Genomic DNA, 21,716 nt, shown 5'->3' with positions numbered 1-21,716 from the left:
ACAGTCAAGTCCAAAATAAACTTTCATGATTCAGATAGAGCATGTAATTTTAAACAACTTTCCAATTTACTTTTATCACCAATTTTGCTTTGTTCTCTTAGTATTCTTAGTAGAAAGCTAAACCTAGGAGGTTCATATGCTAATTTCTTAGACCTTGATGGCCGCCTCAAATCGGAATGCATTTTGACAGTTTTTCACTACTTCCCTAGTTTTGCATAACCAACACAGTTATATTAATACACCTTTTACCTCTGTGATTACCTTATATAAAAGCCTCTGCAGACTGCCCCCTTATCTCAGTTCTTTTAACATCCTTGCATTTTAGCCAATCCGTGCTGACTCCTAGGTAACTCCACGTGCGTGAGCACAATGTTATCTATATGACACACATGAGCTAATGCCTTCTAGTGGTGAAAACTGTTGAAATGCATTTAGATAAGAGGCGGCCTTCAAGGTCTTATAAATTAGCATATGAGCCAACCTATTTTAGCTTTCAACAAAGAATACCAAAAGAACAAAGCAAAATTGGTGATAAAAGTAAATTGGAAAGTTGTTTACAATTGCATGTGCTAACTGAATCATGAAAGTTTATTTTGGACTTGACTGTCCCTTTAAATGCTAAAGGTAAAGGAGCTATTTGTAAATTATTTAATACAGTTCAGAAGTTAAAATGTATCTCTAGGAACACAAAGTGGAGAAAATGTTACACTGCAATGTCCCTTTAACATTTTGCTGAACATCACACTGCAGCCTGCCTGAGCCCTAATGACATCCACATTTGTAAACTTATATTTGTTTCTCTATTGTAGCTATTATAAGAGTATAAGCTGGCGCAGATATTTTTAGTATTCACACTATATGGAGGTGATTTAGTCATTTTATGATGTGGTTTTTAACCCTCTAGGCACAATGACTCTATACAATGTGTCTCCTACAATCCAGTTACCCACCAGCTGGCTTCCTGCTCGTCCAGTGACTTTGGTGAGTACATTTCTGCTCCTCTCTTGGGGACATACTCTGTATATTATTAATTATTTGTTTTATAGAAACTTGAGGATCGGAGTTTAGAAACACTGCTCTAAGCAATGTCAATGAATCACAGCCGTGCATGCCCCACCGCATACAGAAAAGCTAAATGCAACATACTTTACAATGCTCTGCATACATCAGTGAGGGGTGGGGCTGTTTGAATATGCACAATTTGCAGATGTAAATTACAGTAAAAGAAGGCAATAAAACCAAGGAATGCATATAGCATTCTTTTAGCGCTGTTAGTCATTTTGTGCGCATTTAAATTGGCGTTCAGTGTCCCTTCAAGTTACAGTAACTCTTGGCTTTAGTCTCCTCTGGTTTTCATATTTTCTCCAATAGAAGTGTTTCCTGTGTCTATGAAGTTGCAGTTTGCATAGGAGTGTTGTATCAAGTGGTACAGCAGTACATTTCAAATAACATTTTTTGCTTTATGAATTCAACTCCTAAAGGCACTTGATAAAGTCCCGAACTGACCTTATTGACATCTTTATAAGTATTTGAAGATGATTTGGAATAATTATATTATGTTGTGCATGTGTAATAGACACCATTTTAGAGGTATATTTGTGTATATGGTCTAGATTCATTAAAGGGACACTGAACCCAAATTTTGTCTTCCGTGATTGAGATAGAGCATTCAATTTTAAGCAACTTTCTAATTTACTCCTATTATCAAATGTTCTTCATTCTCTTGGTATCTTTATTTGAAAAGCAAGAATGTAAGTTTAGATGTCGGCCCATTTTTGGTGAACAACCTGGGGTTTTCTTGCTGATTGGTGGATAAATTCACCTACCATTAAACAAGTGCTGTCCAGAGTTCTGAACCCAAAATTGGCTGGCTCCTTAGCTTAGATGCCTTATTTTTCAAATAAAGATAGCAAGAGAACGAAGAAAAATTGATAATGGGAGTAAATTAGAAAGTTGCTTAAAATTGCCTGCTCTATCTGAATCATGAAAGAAAACATTTGGTTGGGTTCAGTGTCCCTTTAAACCTCAAATTGTCAGTCATATTGCAACGAGTGTGGGAAAACATCCAGTTGTTCTAAAAGCAAATATAACGTACATATACCTAAGCAATGAAAACACACCAAGATTTTTGTGTAATTAATGGGATAGTAAAGTCCATATGAAACTTTCATGAATAAGATAGGACATGTCATTTTAAACAACTTTATAATTTACTTTTATCATCAAATTAGCTTTGTTCTCTTGGTATTCTTAGTTGAAAGCTAATCCTAGGCAGGCTCATATGCTAATTTCTAAGACCTTGAAGGCCGCCTCTTATCTGAATGGTTTTTCACCACTAGAGGGCTTTAGTTCATGTGTGTCATATAGATAATTGTGCTCATTCACGTGGAGTTATTTAAGAGTCAGCACTAATTGCCTGAAATGCAAGTCTGTAAAAAGATCTGAGATAAGGAGGCAGTCAGCAGAAGCTTAGATACAAGGTAATTACAGAGGTAAAAAGTATATTTCTATAACAGTGTTGGTTATGCAAAACTGGGGAATGGTAAATAAAGGGATTATCTATATTTTTAAACAATAGCATTGTTGGTGTTTACTGTCCCTTTTAATGTTTTTTGCAAAGTTCACCAACATGTAATGCTTTATTTAACTAGAACAATTACTTTTAAGAGATGTGAAAGGGTCATTGTATTTTTTAAGTTGCGGTTGGTTTCCCAGTTTCAATCCCAATGACATCCACTTTAGAACTGAAAAAAGATGTTTTTGGTAAGTTTTTAAGTAAAAAAAGTATTTTAGGGCTGTGGACTTTTAACGGCCAAATCTATTTTGTATATTGTATTGTGTTCACTTAAAAAAACACTCTTACCATAATGGACGAAAATGAAACCTCAGGAGCTGATATCGGAAAGATTGTGATTAAAGGGACACTAAACCCAATTTTTTAATTGTATGATTCAGATAGAGCAGCAATTTTAAACCACTTTCTAATTTACTCCTATTATCAAATTTTCTTCGTTCTTTTGCTATCTTTATTTTAAAAAGCAGGAATCTAAGCTTAGGAGCCGGGCCATTTTCAGTTCAGCACCCTGGGTAGCGCTTGCTGATTGGTGACTGCATTTAGCCACTAATCAGCAAGCGCTACCCAGGTGCTGAACCAAACATGGGCTGGCTCTTAAGATTTACATTCCTGCTTTTTCAAATAAAGATAAAAAGAGAACAAAGAAAAAATAATAATAAGAGTAAATTATAAAGTTGTTTAAAATTGCCTACTCTATCTGAATCATGAAATAAAAAAATTGGGTTCAGTGTCCTTTTATCCCCTGTATTTGAGATGCACTAGTTTTACGTTTAAGATATAACTGTGTTATATTCTCATTTGTTTGTTTGCTCTTTACCAATTCTCTATAGGTCACTAAATGTTAGAATTTGTTTTACAGAGGAAATTGTGTTGAGATCTCACTTAAAAAGTAAAAAAAAATAACATTGTTACTCAAAACTCATTAATATATTTCTATTTGATTTAGGTCTTTGGTCTCCAGAGCAGAAATCTGTTTCCAAACATAAAGTGAACAGCAAAATCACCTGTTGCAGGTAATCATAAATCACATAATAGTGATAGTTCTCTAGACCGGTGTTTCTCAACGGCGGTCGTCAAGTACCCCCAACAGTCCAGGTTTTTATTATAGCTGAACTAGAGCGCAGGTGAAATAATTAGCTGATCAGTAACCATGGTAACCATCCTGCGTTCGTCCATCAACTGATTATTTCACCTGTGCGCTAGTTCAGCTATAATGAAAACCTGGACTGTTGGGGGTACTTGATGACCGCGGTTGAGAAACACTGCTCTAGAGGACATTAGGTGTTTACTGCCCTCTACAGTCTGAGGATTGCAACAGGAAATGCCTTCTGGGAGCCGGATCCTGTTGGCTTTACTCATTGGGTTGTCTGTATCTTTAATTGTGAAACACACCTCCGGTTTTTATGTAAAGTTAAACATTTATATTTTTTACAGACAAGTTTTTAAGTTTATTTTTGCACATAAAAGGAGTAATCCAAAGTTACCAAGCAACGTGTTCTCATGCTGCACTTTTGTAATGTTTAAAGGGATATAAAACAGTATTTTTATTGTAATAAACAAAGTATTGAGAAGTGGGTTATATTTAATATAAATGATTGCAATATGCATTATTCATCATTTTAAAAAGGATTTTACCTTTTTTATTTATTTATGTTTTTTAACTTAATTTGTGCATGGTCCACAAGGGGGCTGTGGTCTCTACAGGAAGGCTAAGGAGTAAAAGTGGTTGCTAGGAGACACAGTAGCTTCAGTCAGTTTCTTGCCAATGCTCAGTAGAGGATTTTTCTGCAAAATTCATGACAGTAGAACTTAAGTTCTGCAATGTCAGCTCCCTTATCCCCTGCATGCAGTGGCTACACTGAAAATGTCTCATTTTACAAACAAGTAAATTGATGCTGTTTTTTTAACACAATCCGAACAAGCTTTATGTGAAACACACATCAAGGGGGTTTGTTTAAGGAAGACTTCACCATTTTATTTTGCTTGCCAGAAAATGCTCTTATTTTTATAAAGCAATGGGAAACAAATAAGGGAGAAGGAAAAGGCTACAGGACTTATAAAAGACAGAGTATTAATTCAATTGGCAGATCAGTGTCTCTAGTGCTGCATATATGAATAGTTTTACCAGAACTAACAAACACATTATAACGTCAGGTAGTGTACAGTACACAATATATGATTTTATGATTATTTTGACCTTTATCTTTTCCCACTCACTACCCCAAGTTCTATATACCAGAGCTGCTTGATTCCAGTTCTCAGGACCCCCAACAAGCCACACTTGCCTGATACCCATTCTAGAGCATACAGTCAGCTGATCAGTAACCATGGTTACTAACCTGCTCTCAACCTTCAGCTGATTATTCACCTGCGCTTTAGTTCAGATGTCTTGAGAATCTGGCATGTTTGGGATCCAGAGGACAGAAACTAATAAGCACTGCTATATACAATATCTGAGTTCAAGTGTTTTGATTAAGTTGCAGGGTCATTATTTCGGAACTTTTGGGTGTTATTGTATAAAGTGATACAAATAAAAGTTAAGTTTAAAATAAAGTTAATTTAATCCAGACATACACAACGTGATATCTCTGTCATAGACATACTTCCCCCCCCCTAACTGATTCAAATAGACCCCATGAAGAGGTATATGAAATGGTCTAAGATCACAGTTGAATGTGCCACTGTAAACCTATTAACCACGTTCTTCACATACAAATGTTAGGGTAATATAAATTGAAAGTGCTGTAAAACACCTCTATGTGAGAGAGGAACGTTATATAATTTTTACAAGTGTTTGCTGGATAAAAAACTCTGTCAGGCTGCACTGTGACAGACCAGCCTTGGGTTGTACAACACTAATTAAAGTCTTTACAGTTCAATGTCCCTTTAAAGTTTGTGTGTTGGGAACGCATTGCGTATCACGTGCATTTAGTGAGCTTCTGTCTGTTTTGTCTTTGCATTCCTGGTCAGTTGGACAAATGATGGGCAGTATCTTGCACTTGGTATGTTCAATGGCGTAGTGAGCATACGGAACAAAAATGGAGAGGAAAAAGTGAAAATCGAGCGTCCTGGAGGATCCTTGTCACCAGTGTGGTCCATATGCTGGAACCCATCAAAGTAAGTGAGACACACATAGAGGCAGGCCTACATCTTATTCTTGCAATATGAAAAGGACGTTCTGACGCTTCTGATAAACAGATAATGTAATGTATGACCTGCATTATGTATATGGCGCGGCTCAGTAGATTGTGTATATAGATAGCTGTATATAGGCCAGTGGTTGTACAAATAGAAGGGAGAGCCATATTGCAATTTACGTGAACTCTCTTTGAAAAGGATAAATTACCAGCAATAAATTATCTGAAAACTATGTAGGAGTTTATTAAAGGGACAGAAAACCCCCAACATTTTCTTTCATGATAAGAGTAGAACATACAATTTTAAACAACCTTCCAATTTATTTAATTTATCAAATGTGCTTCAATTTATTGTTATTATTTGCTGAAGAAACAGCATTGCACTACTGGCAGCTATTTGAACATATCTAGTTAGCCAATCACAAGAGACAAATGTGTGCAGGCACCAATCAGCAGCTAGCTTCCATTTGTTAAGGATATGTCCATATTCTTTTTCAACAAGGTATACCAAGAGAACGAAAAACACATTTGAAAATGGAAGTTAATGTAAAAGTGACTTAAAATGACATGCTCTATCTGAATCTTGCAGGTTTAATTTTGACTTTCCTATCTTTGCACAGGAATTGGAGAAACTTTGCACTTAAAGTGACAGCATTTTGGCATTTAGTGTTTTAGAATATGTCACATAACTTTTTTTAGATTTTTTTCACATTGTTTACATTTTCAACGTGCATATCAGAGCTCTAAATAAAATAGTGTAATAGTATTACATTATTTGTCATTTTTGAGAGAGGCCTGGGACTCATTGTTTTATATAAGTAGTTTCATGTTACATAGATTCTATTTTACATAGATCATTATATAAGTAGGTTCATGTTACATATATTCAATTTTACATAGATCTTTATATAAGTAGGCTCATGTTACATATATACTATTTTACATAGATCATTATATAAGTAGGTTCATGTTACATAGATTCTATTTTACAAAGATCATTATATAAGTAGGTTCATGTTACATAGATTCTATTTTACAAAGATCATTATATAAGTAGGTTCATGATACATAGATTCTATTTTACATAGATCATTATATAAGTAGGTTCATGTTACATAGATTCTATTTTACATAGATCATTATATAAGTAGGCTCATGTTACATATATACTATTTTACATAGATCATTATATAAGTAGGTTCATGTTACATAGATTCTATTTTACAAAGATCATTATATAAGTAGGTTCATGTTACATATATTCTATTTTACATAGATCTTTATATAAGTAGGTTCATGTTACATAGATTCTATTTTACAAAGATCATTATATAAGTAGGTTCATGTTACATATATTCTATTTTACATAGATCTTTATATAAGTAGGTTCATTTTACATAGATTCTATTTTACATAGATCATTATATAAGTAGGTTCATGTTACATAGATTCTATTTTACAAAGATCATTATATAAGTAGGTTCATGTTACATATATTCTATTTTACATAGATCTTTATATAAGTAGGTTCATGTTACATATATTCTATTTTACATAGATCTTTATATAAGTAGGTTCATGTTACATAGATTCTATTTTACAAAGATCATTATATAAGTAGGTTCATGTTACATATATTCTATTTTACATAGATCTTTATATAAGTAGGTTCATGTTACATAGATTCTATTTTACAAAGATCATTATATAAGTAGGTTCATGTTACATATATTCTATTTTACATAGATCTTTATATAAGTAGGTTAATTTTACATAGATTCTTTTTAACATAGATCATTATATAAGTAGGTTCATTTTACATATATTCTATTTTACATAGATCTTTATATAAGTAGGTTCATTTTACATAGATTCTATTTCCATCAGCGCCTTTAGGAACATAACCTCAGAGTAAACTGAGAGCTAAGTTACCTGTATAGGCCATACTGTACAATGTATGTCTATAAAAAAAATTTTTTTTGCAAAAGTAACAGTTTATGCTCAAGATTAAATACTGAGACCAATTTGGTTATTTTTTTTATTCTCATCCCTAATTCTGTTTGACTTCCCCAGCTGAGGATATTCTACAGTTTCTAACAAAGTAGCTATAAATTACAGCTTTAGAAGCATAACACATTGAGATTACTGTATTATCTCATGGGAGGTGAACCTTTCTGGTGACAAATGACAAATATTCTTCTAAAACATTTTCTTGCTGGCAATATGGCTGTAGACCAAAGTTCACAACCCCTGATCTACAACTGGATACACTGACATATAATGTATTATAATTGTAAGGTATAATATACAGATATATGCAGGGGCAGAAGAAGAACAAGTAAAGGCTTTTGCATATCTTTAATATTGATTGGACTAGAATCGCTTTCGTTCCTGACTAGAAAACAGTAGTGATTGTAAAGAACTGACTGCAAAGCAATAACATAATTGAGTTTTTTTTCCAAATAATAAATAATTATACATTGTAAGCACTAATATTTAATTTATACCAGCTCAGCTGCAATTCATGTGTAGCCTAAATATTATTTCTTTCTGCATCCTTAGGGATGAACACAATGACATCCTGGCGGTGGCTGATTGGGGACAAAAGTTATCTTTTTATCAGCTGAGTGGTAAACAGGTAACTTATATGAATCGGACTGTGTTAATCGTCTGTTTATGAAGCTAGTTTCCATAATACGATATTGATTAATGTTGTCATTGCTTTTCATGTACCCTCATACTGTTTAAAGTCCTTTGGTTTTCTCTGTGCTATAGGTGGGGAAAGACAGATCTCTAAACTGTGACCCTTGTTGCATTAGTTACTTCTCCAAAGGTGAATATATAGTGCTAGGTGGTTCGGATAAGCAGGTGTCCCTATACACAAAGGATGGAGTGAGACTGGGAACTATTGGGGAGCAGAACTCTTGGGTGTGGACGTGCAGAGTGAAACCCGATTCTAACTATGTGGTAAGAAAATGCCCCTTATGGTAATTTGGATCCACAGGTATTGTCTTGGCTGTGCTACTTAGTTATTGTTTTTTTGTACCATTCAGGTGATTGGATGTCAAGATGGGACACTTGCCTTCTACCAGCTGATATTCAGCACCGTACATGGCCTTTATCAAGATCGTTATGCTTATAGGGACAGCATGACAGATGTCATTGTACAGCATCTCATCACTGAGCAAAAAGGTACGTAGAAGAACTTCATCTGAAGGCAGCTGGATCTGAATTAGTATTTCTTCTTTTACTTCTGACAACCATGTAAAATCCAAGCCTGCCCTTTTATAAGACGGTTGGCAGAACATGAATAGTAACATATACAACTCAGTTATTCATAACTGGAGTCACTGTCTTATGAAGATGACATAAAGAATGGAAAGGGGATCGGCCCATGTCTTTTCTTTCCATACCACTCGTTGTTTTACTTTGATTTAGGGCTAGATTGCAAGTGAAGCTCTAAATTATTGCGCGCCCGCAAACGGGCAAATTTGCCTGTTTGCGGGTGCACAATAAATAACCAGCCATTACAAGTGGCTGGTAATTGCTACCGCAAGCTCTGAAAATTAACCAGAGATCAGATCTCCTGATTCATTTTCTAGAAGTACATTTTTTAAAAATAAAAAACAACTGCACTAGGCAATTTTTGGGACTTTAAATTTGGCGGGTTGGGGTGTTAAAAAACAAAAAACAGCACTGACGGCATCAGAGCGAGGCTCTCACAGGCTATGGAAGCGCAATGCTTCCTAGCAATGCAAACGCGAGGTCATGTTTGCATTTCACTTAACTTGTAATACCAGCGCACATTAGCGTGCGCTGATATTACAAAGTCGAGCACTAATATTGCTTGCGCTCAAGCGATATTTAGCGCTCCACTTGTAATCTGGCCCTTTATGTCGAAAATAGGAAAAAAGTAGACCAAGCCTTGAAAGTTGTCTATTGTACTTAGAATTAGGTGTGTCAAGCTTTTTCAACGAACCGTACATTTTAAAAGAGGAGCTGTGTAATTGTGGCCAAGAGGGAACATGCTGCAAGTTGGATCAAACCTTTTTGGGCTTCTAGGGCTTTATCATTAGTGTATAAGGCTAGTGGCAATAAAAACACAGAAGTCTTGTTGAAGAACAGTGTGTATAATGTTGGCCAGCAGTTTGGCTATTGTTTTCCTATTTTCTGCACTTTTGGATGTTAACACCAAACATTTTTAAATCAGAAAAGGGAAAAACCACAGAGAACAATATTCTGTAGAGATGCTCAGCAAGTGCACTTGTTGCATTTGTGGCTTTGGAAAGTATGATTAGGTTCTGAACTTGTTTTTAAATCATAGATGATCCTGGACATCTCAAGTGTTGTATGGGGCATATTAAAGGGACATTCCGGTCAAAATTTAAATGCACATAGATGAATTAGATCTTTGAATAGAAACATATTTACAATATACTTGCATTTGCAAAAACGCTTCTAGTAAAAGTTAGCACTATTTTAGTGTTAACATTTTTCTCTACACGTGAATGTGAAGCATAGCTAGATATTCTCAGTGCACCAGCATGTTAAATACTGCAGCTGCTCAGAGCACTAGTGGGGCTTGTATCATGTCAGCAATAAACAAATTGAGTCATTACCAGATGATACAAGCACCTTAGGCTCTCTGAGCAAGTGCTGTCTTTAAAATGATGGTGCATACTTAAAGGGATAGGAAAGTCAAAATTAAACTTGCTTGATTCAGCCAGAGATAGAGCATGCCTTTTTAACCCCTTAACGACTCATGTCGTACAGGGTACGTCTTGCACAACCTGGTCTTTAAAGACCAGCGACGTACCCTGTATGACATTAGGGGTTTAAAGCGGCTGGAAGCGATCCTGATCGCTTCCAGCCACTTTCCGGTTATTGCAGTGATGCCTCGATATCGAGGCATCCTGCAATAACACCCCTTGGCCATCCGATGCAGAGAGAGACACTCTTTGGCCCTCTCTGCACCGGACATCGATGGCCGGTATCGTTGGTGGGTGGGCGGCCATCGATGTGACCTATGACGTCAAGGGGGGCGTGATTGTGGGCGGGATAGCCGGGGGCACGCACGGAGGCGCGTGCACGGGGTGGAAGCGGGTGGGAACGACTACACTACAGAAAATGTTTTTAGTAAAAGTGTCTAAAATTTAATTTAAAAAAAAAAAGCATCTAAGGGATCTGGGAGGGGTGGGGGGTTGGTCTTGGGGGGGGGGGGAACTACACTACAGAAATATTGAATAAAATTAAAAAAAAAGCATTTTTTTGTAAACTGGGTACTGGCAGACAGCTGCCAGTACCCAAGATGGCTACCAATAAGGTAGAGGGGGAGGGTTAGAGAGCTGTTTGGGGGGGGGATCCTACACATCAGCATATGTAAATATGCTAAAAATATATTTTTTATTTTTTAAAAAAAATACCTTATTTTAGTACTGGCAGACTTTCTGACAGTACTTAAGATGGTGGGGACAATTGTGGGGTGGGAGAGGGAAGAGAGCTGTTTGGGAGGGAACAGGGGGTGTGATGTGTCAGGTGGGAGGCTGATCTCTACATTAAAGCTAAAATTAACCCTGCAAGCTCCCTACAAGCTACCTAATTAACCCCTTCACTGCTAGACATAATAAACGTGTGATGCGCAGCGGTATTTAGCGGCCTTCTAATTACCAAAAAGCAACGCCAAAGCCATATATGTCTGCTATTTCTGAACAAAGGGGATCCCAGAGAAGCATTTACCATTTATGCCATAATTGCACAAGCTGTTTGTAAATAATTTCAGTGAGAAACCTACAGTTTGTGAGAAAAAGTGAACGTTTTTTTTTATTTGATCGCATTTGGCGGGGAAATGGTGGCATGAAATATACCAAAATGGGCCTAGATCAATACTTTGGGTTGTCTACTACACTTCACTAAAGCTAAAATTAACCCTACAAGCTCCCTAATTAACCTCTTCACTGCTGGGCATAATACGTGTGGTGCGCAGCTGCATTTAGCGGCCTTCTAATTACCAAGAAGCAACACTAAAGCCATATATGTCTGCTATTTCTGAACAAAGGGGATCCCAGAGAAGCGTTTACAACCATTTATACCATAATTGCACAAGTTGTTTTCAAATAATTTCAGTGAGAGAAACCTAAAGTTTGTGAAAAATATTGTGAAAAAGTGAACAATTTTTTTTATTTGATCGCATTTGGCGGTGAAATGGTGGCATGAAATATACCAAAATGGGCCTAGATCAATACTTTGGGATGTCTTCTAAAAAAAAATATATACATGTTTAGGGATATTCAGGGATTCCTGAAAGATATCAGTGTCCCAATGTAACTAGCGCTAATTTTGAAAAAAAGTTGTTTGGAAATAGCAAACTGCTACTTGTGCTTATTGCCCTATAACTTGCAAAAAAAGCAAAGAATATGTAAACATTGGGTATTTCTAAACTCAGGACAAAATTTAGAAACTATTTAGCATGGGTGTTTTTTGGTGGTTGTAGATGTGTAACAGATTTTTGGGGTCAAAGTTAGAAAAAGTGTGTGTTTTTGCATTTTTTTCCTCATATTTTATAAAAAAAATTTATAGTAAATTATAAGATATGATGAAAATAATGGTATCTTTAGAAAGTCCATTTAATGGCGAGAAAAACGGTATATAATATGTGTGGGTAAAGTAAACGAGTAAGAGGAAAATTATAGCTAAACACAAACACCGCAGAAATGTAAAAATAGCCCTGGTCCTTAAGGGAAAGAAATTGAAAAATGGCCTTGTCCTTAAGGGGTTAAGATACTTTTAAATTCTCTTAGATTTTCAAATGTGCTTTGTTCTCTTGTTATTCCTTATTGAAAAAGAATACACACATATCCTACACTAGTGGGAGCTAGCTGCTGATTGGTGCCTGTATACATTTGTCTCTAGTGATTGGCTAACTAGATGTGTTTAGATAGCTGCCATTAGTGCAATGTTGCTCCTTCAGCAAATGATAACAAGATAATGAAGAAAATTTGATAATATAATTAAATTGGAAAGTTGTTTAAAATGGTATGTTCTATCCAATCATGAAAGAAAATGTTGGAGTGGACTGTCCCTTTAATACACTTTTTTAAACCGCTATATCTTTTATTAGAAGCATTTTTGTTAATAAAATGACCAAAAGGTTTCTATTCAAAACTGTAATGCTGCACGTGGATTCCAATTTTGACTGGAATGTCCCTTTAAGTGTATACCAGAGACTGATTTATCACTGATTGTGGATGTAATACTGGATATCATTCAGTCTTTCCTTACACAAACATGTAATCATAGTCCCCTTGGTGGCTGCACGTATATGCCTTGTCATTTCCTTGTAATTGGCTCATCTGACGTGTTCATCTAGCTCCCAAAATGTGCAGAGCTTTCCAAACTTTTTATGTTGGTGACACACTTTTTAGACCTACATCATTTTGCGACACAGTAATTCAGTTGTACTGGCAAACAGGAGGTTAAACTGCTTTAAGAGATACGAACACATACATAAATGATATAATAATGAAATGTATTTACAAGTAACAGTATGTAAGTGTGCAAGAATTAAAAAAAGTTTAATAACACCAACGGCTACTTACTATTTTAATGTGATGTATGAGGTTGATGGGATGAACACAATTTCAGAATATTTGGTGGAATATTAGATAAAGACACTCGCATTTCATCATCAAGCATTTTTAAGCTTCCCCTTCCTATCCATATATCAAGAGCTAGAGCAGCAATGCACTACTGGGAGCTAGCTGCATAAAAAAAAACCTCTGACTTCAGCTCAGCGTTTAAGCTGCCGCCCTCAGAGCTTGGTGAGTCCAATTGACTACTGCCGTGCTGCAAACACATTGCTGTCCCACTCACTGACTACACATGCAGTCACGAGCCAATTAAGGAGACTACAAGTGCAGTCAGGAGCCAATGTGCTGCCCCTAGGTATCAATCGCGTGTCAACCATGTGATATGCGAAGCAGGCAGGCAGAAAGTCAGAAACCAAAAAAAAAAAATGTTAAAAAAAATTAAATTTAAAAAAATTTGTGCTGAAGCAGGGACACACCTACACACTGCTGCCGACACACTAGTGTGTCCCGACACACAGTTTGGAAAGCACTGCAATAGTGCATTCAATATAGGATACCAAGAGAATGAAGGAAACTTTTATAATAGAGTGAACAACTTTCCATGTTCATTTCTATCTGAATCAAGAGAGAAAAATGATAGGTTTCATGTTTCTTTAGTATGTTATAATTTCTTTTTTTATTGATTTATAAGTAAATGAACAATATATAATCTCATCACTCCTTAAACTATAATGAGAATAAAATGTTGAATATATATATTTTTTTAAAAATCTGGATTTAGTAATAAATGTATGTAATACACAAATTGGTTTAGGTCATTAGGCAATCACACACATATATGGGTGGTCTATGGAGAGGACATACTGAGCAAACTTTATAGACAATAGCACAAACATTAAAGGTCTGTAGGGCATTTCTGACACTTATCTTAGTTATAATAAGTATCAAGAGAAAAGATACCTAAACGTGTTACCCTCTATATGTAGTTATGGTTAGTCAGGAAATTAATGATTTATTATGAATCGGAATCCCGTAGTCCCATATTTTATTATAATTTTCATAGTCATTTAATATGTTTGCTACCAATTCCGACACATGCTGGTAATATCTTATTTTGACTGTTAGGACAGACGTACAATTCCATATACTGGCTGTACAGTCTCTGACTGTCATATTTGTCAGCAGCAGCAAAAATAAAAAAATAAATAAAAAAACATTTTATGGTGGGGGGGGGGCAGGCTGTGGAAGTGTCAAGTGACACGTCTTTATCTTTCCTTTCCATCACAGTTAGGATTAAGTGCAGAGAGCTGGTGAAGAAAATAGCGATCTACAAAAACAGATTGGCCATTCAGATGCCTGAGAGGATCCTGGTCTATGAGCTATATTCTGATGACGCCTCAGACATGCATTACAGGGTCAAGGAAAAAATCAGCAAGAAGTTTGAATGCAGCTTGCTAGTGGTGTGTTCACAACATATCATCCTATGTCAGGTGTGTTCATATTGCTGCTCTCAGTATGCTTGTCACTGTACATGTTTTATGTTTTGTTGTGGGATTCTTCTCTTCTGATTTACATAGTCCCATGCTTTGGAAATTTTTCTGCTTACAATTCTAACTTTTTAATGGAAGATACATCATATACTTTTTAGTTTAGCTCAATTGTGCAGTATAAATGTAATAATAAACACATAGGTAAAATCCCACTAAAGAGCTGCAAGCATTGTAGTCTCTGAGCAGCACACAGCCAGTGCTTAGTAGCTACATATGACTTTTGTTCCTTTTTGGTTGACTGGCCATGCTTTACTTAGGAGCTGTAATGCTTGTGGCTCCCAAGTGGAACTTTACCTATGTATTTAACCCCTTTGCGGAGAAACATAGTTATATAGCTTCACTAATGCACAAATGACATGCTATTAAGAATTAGAGAATGTTGATTATTCATCAGATTGTCCCTTTAAAGAAAAGTAAGGGCTTGCCCTCATTCTAGGCTTAACCGATTATTTAGTGACTAAGGTATAAAATAATTTTAAAATTTGTTTTATTATGAAGTTATTAACTAGTTAATATCAGGTTCGACTGCATTTTAATATAGTATAGTCGCTGTTTTAGGAGAAGCGTCTGCAGTGTTTGTCCTTCAAAGGTGTAAAGGAGCGCGAATGGATGATGGAGTCTCTGATTCGTTACATCAAGGTTATCGGTGGGCCGCCAGGAAGAGAGGGGCTCCTTGTGGGCTTGAAAAATGGGCAGGTAAGGTTTACGTACAACTGTGTAAGAAACACTGAATTCTAACGTAGCTATACAGCAGAGGACCCCATTCTAATCTTCTGAATTCCCATGTGAAATCCCTTTTTCCCCCCTATTAGTAAGCCATTCTTGTTCATTAGAAGATCTAATTAGTAAAACCCTCAAATTCGTAAATTATATAAACCAGAAAATGTAGTTAAACATATCAGAAGCTACACCAATCAGATCTTCACGGAATGCCAGAGTAGACAGTGTAATCCTTCTTTCTGATTGGTCATGGCAAAACTGTCATTCCCACCTGCAGCTGTCATCTGCAATCAGGAATTCATGGAGTGACAGGACTTTTTTTCGGCGTGGGTGTTCAGTTTAAAGGGACAGTCTAGTCAAAATGAAACTTTCATGATTCAGATTAGGCGTTCAATTTTAAACATCTTTTCAATTTACTTTTATCATCAAATTTGCTTTGTACTCTTAGTATTCTTTGTTGGAAGCTAAACCTAGGTAGGCTCATATGCTAATTTTTAAGTCCTTAAAGGCCGCCTCTTATCTCAGTGCATTTTGACAGTTTTTCAGAGCTAGACAGCTTTAGTTCATGTGTGCCATATAGATAACATTGTGCTCACTCCCGCTGAGTTATTTATAAATCAGCACTGATTGGCTAAAATGCAAGTCTGGCAAAAGAAATGAAATAAGGGGGCAGTCTGCAGAGGCTTAGATACAAGGTAATCACAGAGTTAAAAAGTGTATTTATATATCGGTTATGCAAAACTGGGGAATGGTTAATAAAGGGATTATCTATCTTTTTAAACAATAAAAATTCTGGAGTATACGGTCCCTTTAGTTTATAATTGACATATGCATAAAAGGTTTTATCTATAGTCCAACCTGGATGTCCTTCAAGGGAAATTATTGCTGTTTTGGCATAATATTTTCCTTCAGCCTCTATATATTATTTTCTTTCATGATTCAGGTAGAGCGTGCGATTTTAAGCAACTTTCTAATTTACTCCTATTATCAATTTTTCTTCGTTCTCTTGCTATCTTTATTTTAAAAAGCAGGAATCTAAGCTATGGAGCCCGGCCCATTTTTGGTTCAGCATCTGGGTAGCGCTTGCTGATTGGTGGGTGCATTTAGCCACTAATAGCAAGCGCAACCCAGGTGCTAAACCAAAAATGGGCCGGCAACTAAGATTACATTCCTGCTTTTCAAATAAAGATAGCAAGAGAACGAAGAAGAAAATTAGGTTTAGTATCCCTTTAATTATAACTCAATAAAGAAACATTTTACTGTTTGCAGATCATGTATTAGTGGTAATTCTGCTTTGTGCACAACTAAACTAATTTCTCATTTCATTTTCACTTTTTTTTTTTTTTTGTGGTTTCACCAGACAGAATATAAATAAATAGTTTCATATTAATCACAAAATCCTTTGGGCATATTTTATTATTAACTCAGTGCCAGCTGATTTTACTGCTTTAGACTACGTAGGACACACATCACATAAAACCGCTTTTTTTCTTCTCTAAAGGAAAATGATTTTTATCACAGCAAGGCGTTTGCCTTATTAAAGAAACATTTTACTGCTGGGCACAACTACAGTAACAAAGGCGAGTGTGCATGATACATCATGTGAGCTTTACATTTTTGCATTTTTTACAGTTATACAAAATATATTTAATAAATCACTCAACAATAATATAGAGCAATGCAGCGACTGCAAAAATGTAAAGCTCCTGCTCTGTATCCTGCACACAAACCTGAAGCACTTTATACAGCTGTATAAAACAGGCAATATTACTGATTTGTGAGTGTGCACAGCTTCTGTCACAGGGTGTGACAATACCTAAGCTCCAAGATGGCCGCCCCAGTACAAAGAGGCGGAGCTTCAGTATCTGGCACCTTTAAGGTAATAAAATAGGAGAATGGATTTGAAACGAGTTGCAAGAACAGGATAAAATGCAATAACATAGTGAGTAGTAACCATTCCAGGGTAGTTGCGCACAGCAGTTTAATGTCCATTTAAGGGGTTAAGGACCAGTTGTACCGGTACTTCTGTCTTCATTACTTTATATACCCGTTGTAAGAACTAAGCAAAATTAATAAAGTTGTTTAACATTTTTTTTTTTTTAAATATATATTTTTTTTAATTTTATTTCCTCATACAAATGTGAACTATTTTGTTTCATCCATTGTAAAAAAAATGGTTTGCTTTATTAAAAAATAAATATATATAAATTATTTTGTTAAACAAAACTAGAATACATTTTTGTTTTTACTTCACTGTGTTTACCACTAGATGGTGCTATAAGCAAGCTTGTTTGGTCTTCAACATTTGACTGGAATGTACAAGATAAGAACTGTCTATACATTTCTGCTTAGTGGCACATAGGGCTTTATTTATTCTCACAAGGTAAATGATCAGGTTTTCTAAATTTGTACTAATTATAACAAATAAAAGGTGTATATTTTTCTGTATAAAGGTAATTCAGGTAAGTAATTCTTTAGCAAGATGAGGTTTCTTAAACCTAGATTTTCACACAAATCTAAAAATATGTGCATCTGAATCACTCAGAAATGTAACCATTGAGAAGCTGTAAGCCTTGCAGGAAATATCCCAGTTGGGAGTTACAAAGCTTGCAGCTCCCGAGCAGCATATTTATTTAATCCCCACAAAGGGTTAAAGGGACGCTGAACCCAAATTTTTTCTTTTGTGATTCAGATAGAGCAGGCAATTTTAAACAGCATTCCGATTTACAACTATCTAATTAGCTTAGCTCTCTTGGTATCCTTTGTTTAAAAGCATACTTAGGTAGGCTCAGGAGCTGGGAGCTAGCTCCTGATTGGTGGCTGCACACATATACCTCTTGTGATTGACTTATCAATGTGTTCAGCTAGCTCCTAGTAGTGCATTGCTGCTCCTTCAGGAAAGGATACCAAGAGAATGAAGCAAGATTTATCATATAAGTAAATTGGAAAATTGTTTAGATTTGTATGTTTTATCTGAATTGTGAAAGAAACATTTTGGGTTTCATTCCACTTTAAATAGTAAGCTATCTTTAGATACATTTTCATCAATAAGCAGTTTATTGTAAAAAAAAAATCTATTTATTGTTTTTGAAAAAATCATTTTTATCCACCATTTTTTGCACTTATAACAGGTCATCAAAAATTCCTGGAGACCCCCCCGGGTTTAAAGCCCATTTTAAAATAAAGTCCTTATATACGTTTTAATAGTCAGGTGATCACTGAGGTAATCGTAATCACCTGGTGTGAATAAATGTGCATTTATTTCAGCCAAGGATCACGGGAGCTTCTATGGTGCAGATCAACATTCTATACAAAATAATAAGTCCCTTATTGATATGAGCTTAACCCCTTCGTCTTCAGTTTGTAGTGTTTAGGAAAACACACACACGCGTTTACAACTTTGTTTATTAAAATATTAATAAAAATACTAATTTTTCATACTTTTAATCCTAGATATCACACATTATAAAAAAAATTATAATTTTGAATCTGCTGGGTCTGCTGAAAAATAAATAAATGAAACACTATATATTATGTGTGGGTTTCTCACTGAAAAATTATCTACAGTAGGGCTTAAATGTGAGCAGCATCTAAAAATTCCAAAACAGCTTAGTACAGGGGTGGGAAATGGCTCAGCAGTTAAGGGGTTAATATCCATTCCTGATTTGTCTATTACTCTCTCATCACTATCAGATCCTGAAGATCTTCGTGGACAACCTGTTTGCCATCACGCTTCTCAAGCAGACAACGTCCGTACGGTGCTTGGACATGAGCGCTAGCCGTAACAAACTGGCTGTTGTAGACGAACACAACACTTGTCTGGTGTACGACCTCGCTACAAAGGAGATGCTGTTCCAGGTCAGACATATTCTTATACGCTATACACTTAAAAGTATTAAAGGATCAATTAGTGCATAATAAAAAGACTATGCAATAGCCCTTACTATTTTAACTAAGCAGTAGATTTTTTTTGTGGCAAATTAAAAAAAACAAAAAAAAAAAACCTTTCCATTTCCTGGCCCCTTGTATTAGCCAATCATAGACACATATACACTGTAAAGTCTTGCAAAGGTTCAGTAGGGGCTGGTGCCTCAGAAAGTGTGCGTATAAAAAGACTGCATAATTTTATAAGGGAAGTAAATGGGAAAGTCTCCTAAAACTGCATGATCTATCTGAATTATGAAAGATTATTTTTGATGTTAGTGTTTCTTTAAAGGGACATACAAAAACACTTTGAGATGGTAATATAAAATGATAAATCATGTATATAAAAAAATATGCAATATACTTTCATTATTAATTTTGAACCATTTTCGTGTAATTCCATTCTGAAATTGTGAGCTTTTCAGTCCTTGTTAGAAATGGAAGTGCAGAACAATGTTATATTCCACACAGCCATTGGCTGAACACTCTAGTGATCTATTTATAACTGTACCTAATTGGCCACAGCAGAGAAGGTAACCTAAGTTACAAAATGGCAGCTCACATTGTTTTATAGACACTAAACTTTACACTTATTTTGTCATTATTTAAACAACTAATGAATGTTAGCTGTTTAAATATGTTATTCTCAGAGAAATCTTTTCTTTGAATGCATAATTTTATTTAGCATTTATTATGTGTTTAATGTCCCTTTTAAAGGGACACTGAACCCAATTTTTTTAGAGCATTCAACTTTAAGCAACTTTACAATTTATTCCTATGATCAAATTTTCTTTGTTCTCTTGGTATCTTCATTTGAAAAAACAAAACAAAAAACCCAAACAGGAATGTAAGCTTAGGAGCCAGCATATTTTTGGTTCAGCACCCTGGGTAGTTCTTGCTGATTGGTGGCTACATTTTAGTAGTTGCTGGTTGGTGGCTACATTGGTGGCTACAATCTGTGTCAAATGATCCTTTTTACTTGCTGGGGTGTAATAAATTATTTACAAATAACCCCTTTACCTCTATTTTGTCATCCGAAATAGCCGATTTGCCTGTTGAAACCTCCACATATACTGACAATTTTAATACTGAAGTATTGGTTATAGAAAAGCTATGTAAACGAGAGATATGAGCAGAAATTAACATCTCACTGGAGATAGACAGAGAAAAAGCCCAGTCCATTCAATAAGCTTTTGTTTTAATCCATGTGTATTTCTCTCTTTAATATGCCCTTATACCTTTAGCTGTAAATTCAGACTTCACAGTAAACTGCTCAGTGTATGTCTGTAATCATTAGCAGGTTTATTTATATCACATAGACTGTATTAGTGCTGAGATGTGTTTAATGTTCAAACAAAAATGACTGTCACTGTCCCTCCATATTAAGACAAAACAACTCTGCTAAAATAGTTCTACAAAAATAAAACTCAAGTAACAATGTCATGAAATATCTAATAAATATCTATAAAGCTTAGAGAAGAGAAGGGAGAGATGATACGATAGAAACCTTAACGGATATTAAGGGATTTAATGAAGCTAAGGATGAAAGTATTTTTTCACAAAAAGAGCAACGTCAGAACAAGGGTCATGAGCTTATCTTGGAGGTTAGTAGGTTTAGGAGTAATTTGCCTAAGCGCTTCTTTACACGATGGGTGGCTGATTCATGAAAAATACTTACAATAGAGGTGGTGCCTGGGATATGGTAAAAGTTGTCCTGAGAATGAATGAATTAAGCTCACGCTTCAGAAAGGCAATACTGGCAGCTCTACCATCTATCTATCTATCTATCTATCTATCTATCTATCTATCTATCTATCTATCTAAAAAAGACCTTTACGTGGTCCTGGGCCTGCAATCATTTGGTTGATATTTTTTCCCTATGGGTTATGCACCTAGGCTTGTCTGGGGTTAACTGTCTGAGTCCCTGAAGGCTGTACAGCTGTCTGTGAGTGCTGCTGAGTGTCGAAGGCTGTGAGTTTTGCAGGGTCATGGGGTGTGTACCCAGTCCGGTTTGATAGTGCAGTCCATTTCTGTGTTTTGTATGTGTCTAGCTACAAAGGCCTGTGTCACCCTTGTTTATATCTGTGTTTTTGGTTGAAGGCCAAATGGTTATAGGCCCAGAACCACATCAAGGTCTCTTCCACCCTGGGCCCCTAACCATTTGGCCAAATGCTGTAACTGACTCTTCCATTTTGCTTTTGATCTTGCTTGCAAAGGAGTGCCA

The 21,716-nt window shown here is 35.7% G+C and overlaps 1 protein-coding gene across 1 annotated transcript in view; it reads left to right on the top strand.

The window, feature by feature from the left end:
* The window catches only part of IFT122 (intraflagellar transport 122), a 172,338-nt gene that overhangs the window by 17,177 nt on the left and 133,445 nt on the right, over window positions 1–21,716 (top strand). The window contains exons 5-13 of the mRNA XM_053720769.1: window positions 905–981; window positions 3,522–3,588; window positions 5,546–5,692; window positions 8,275–8,350; window positions 8,488–8,679; window positions 8,766–8,904; window positions 14,586–14,788; window positions 15,407–15,544; window positions 19,262–19,426. Of these exons, the coding sequence (XP_053576744.1) occupies window positions 905–981; window positions 3,522–3,588; window positions 5,546–5,692; window positions 8,275–8,350; window positions 8,488–8,679; window positions 8,766–8,904; window positions 14,586–14,788; window positions 15,407–15,544; window positions 19,262–19,426 (1,204 nt within the window). The remainder of the gene's footprint in view (window positions 1–904; window positions 982–3,521; window positions 3,589–5,545; window positions 5,693–8,274; window positions 8,351–8,487; window positions 8,680–8,765; window positions 8,905–14,585; window positions 14,789–15,406; window positions 15,545–19,261; window positions 19,427–21,716) is intronic.

Source organism: Bombina bombina, chromosome 7 (assembly GCF_027579735.1).
Source record: "Bombina bombina isolate aBomBom1 chromosome 7, aBomBom1.pri, whole genome shotgun sequence".
NCBI lineage: Eukaryota > Metazoa > Chordata > Amphibia > Anura > Bombinatoridae > Bombina > Bombina bombina.
Note: the sequence above shows the minus strand (reverse complement) of the source record. Positions and strands in the feature narration are given on the sequence as shown.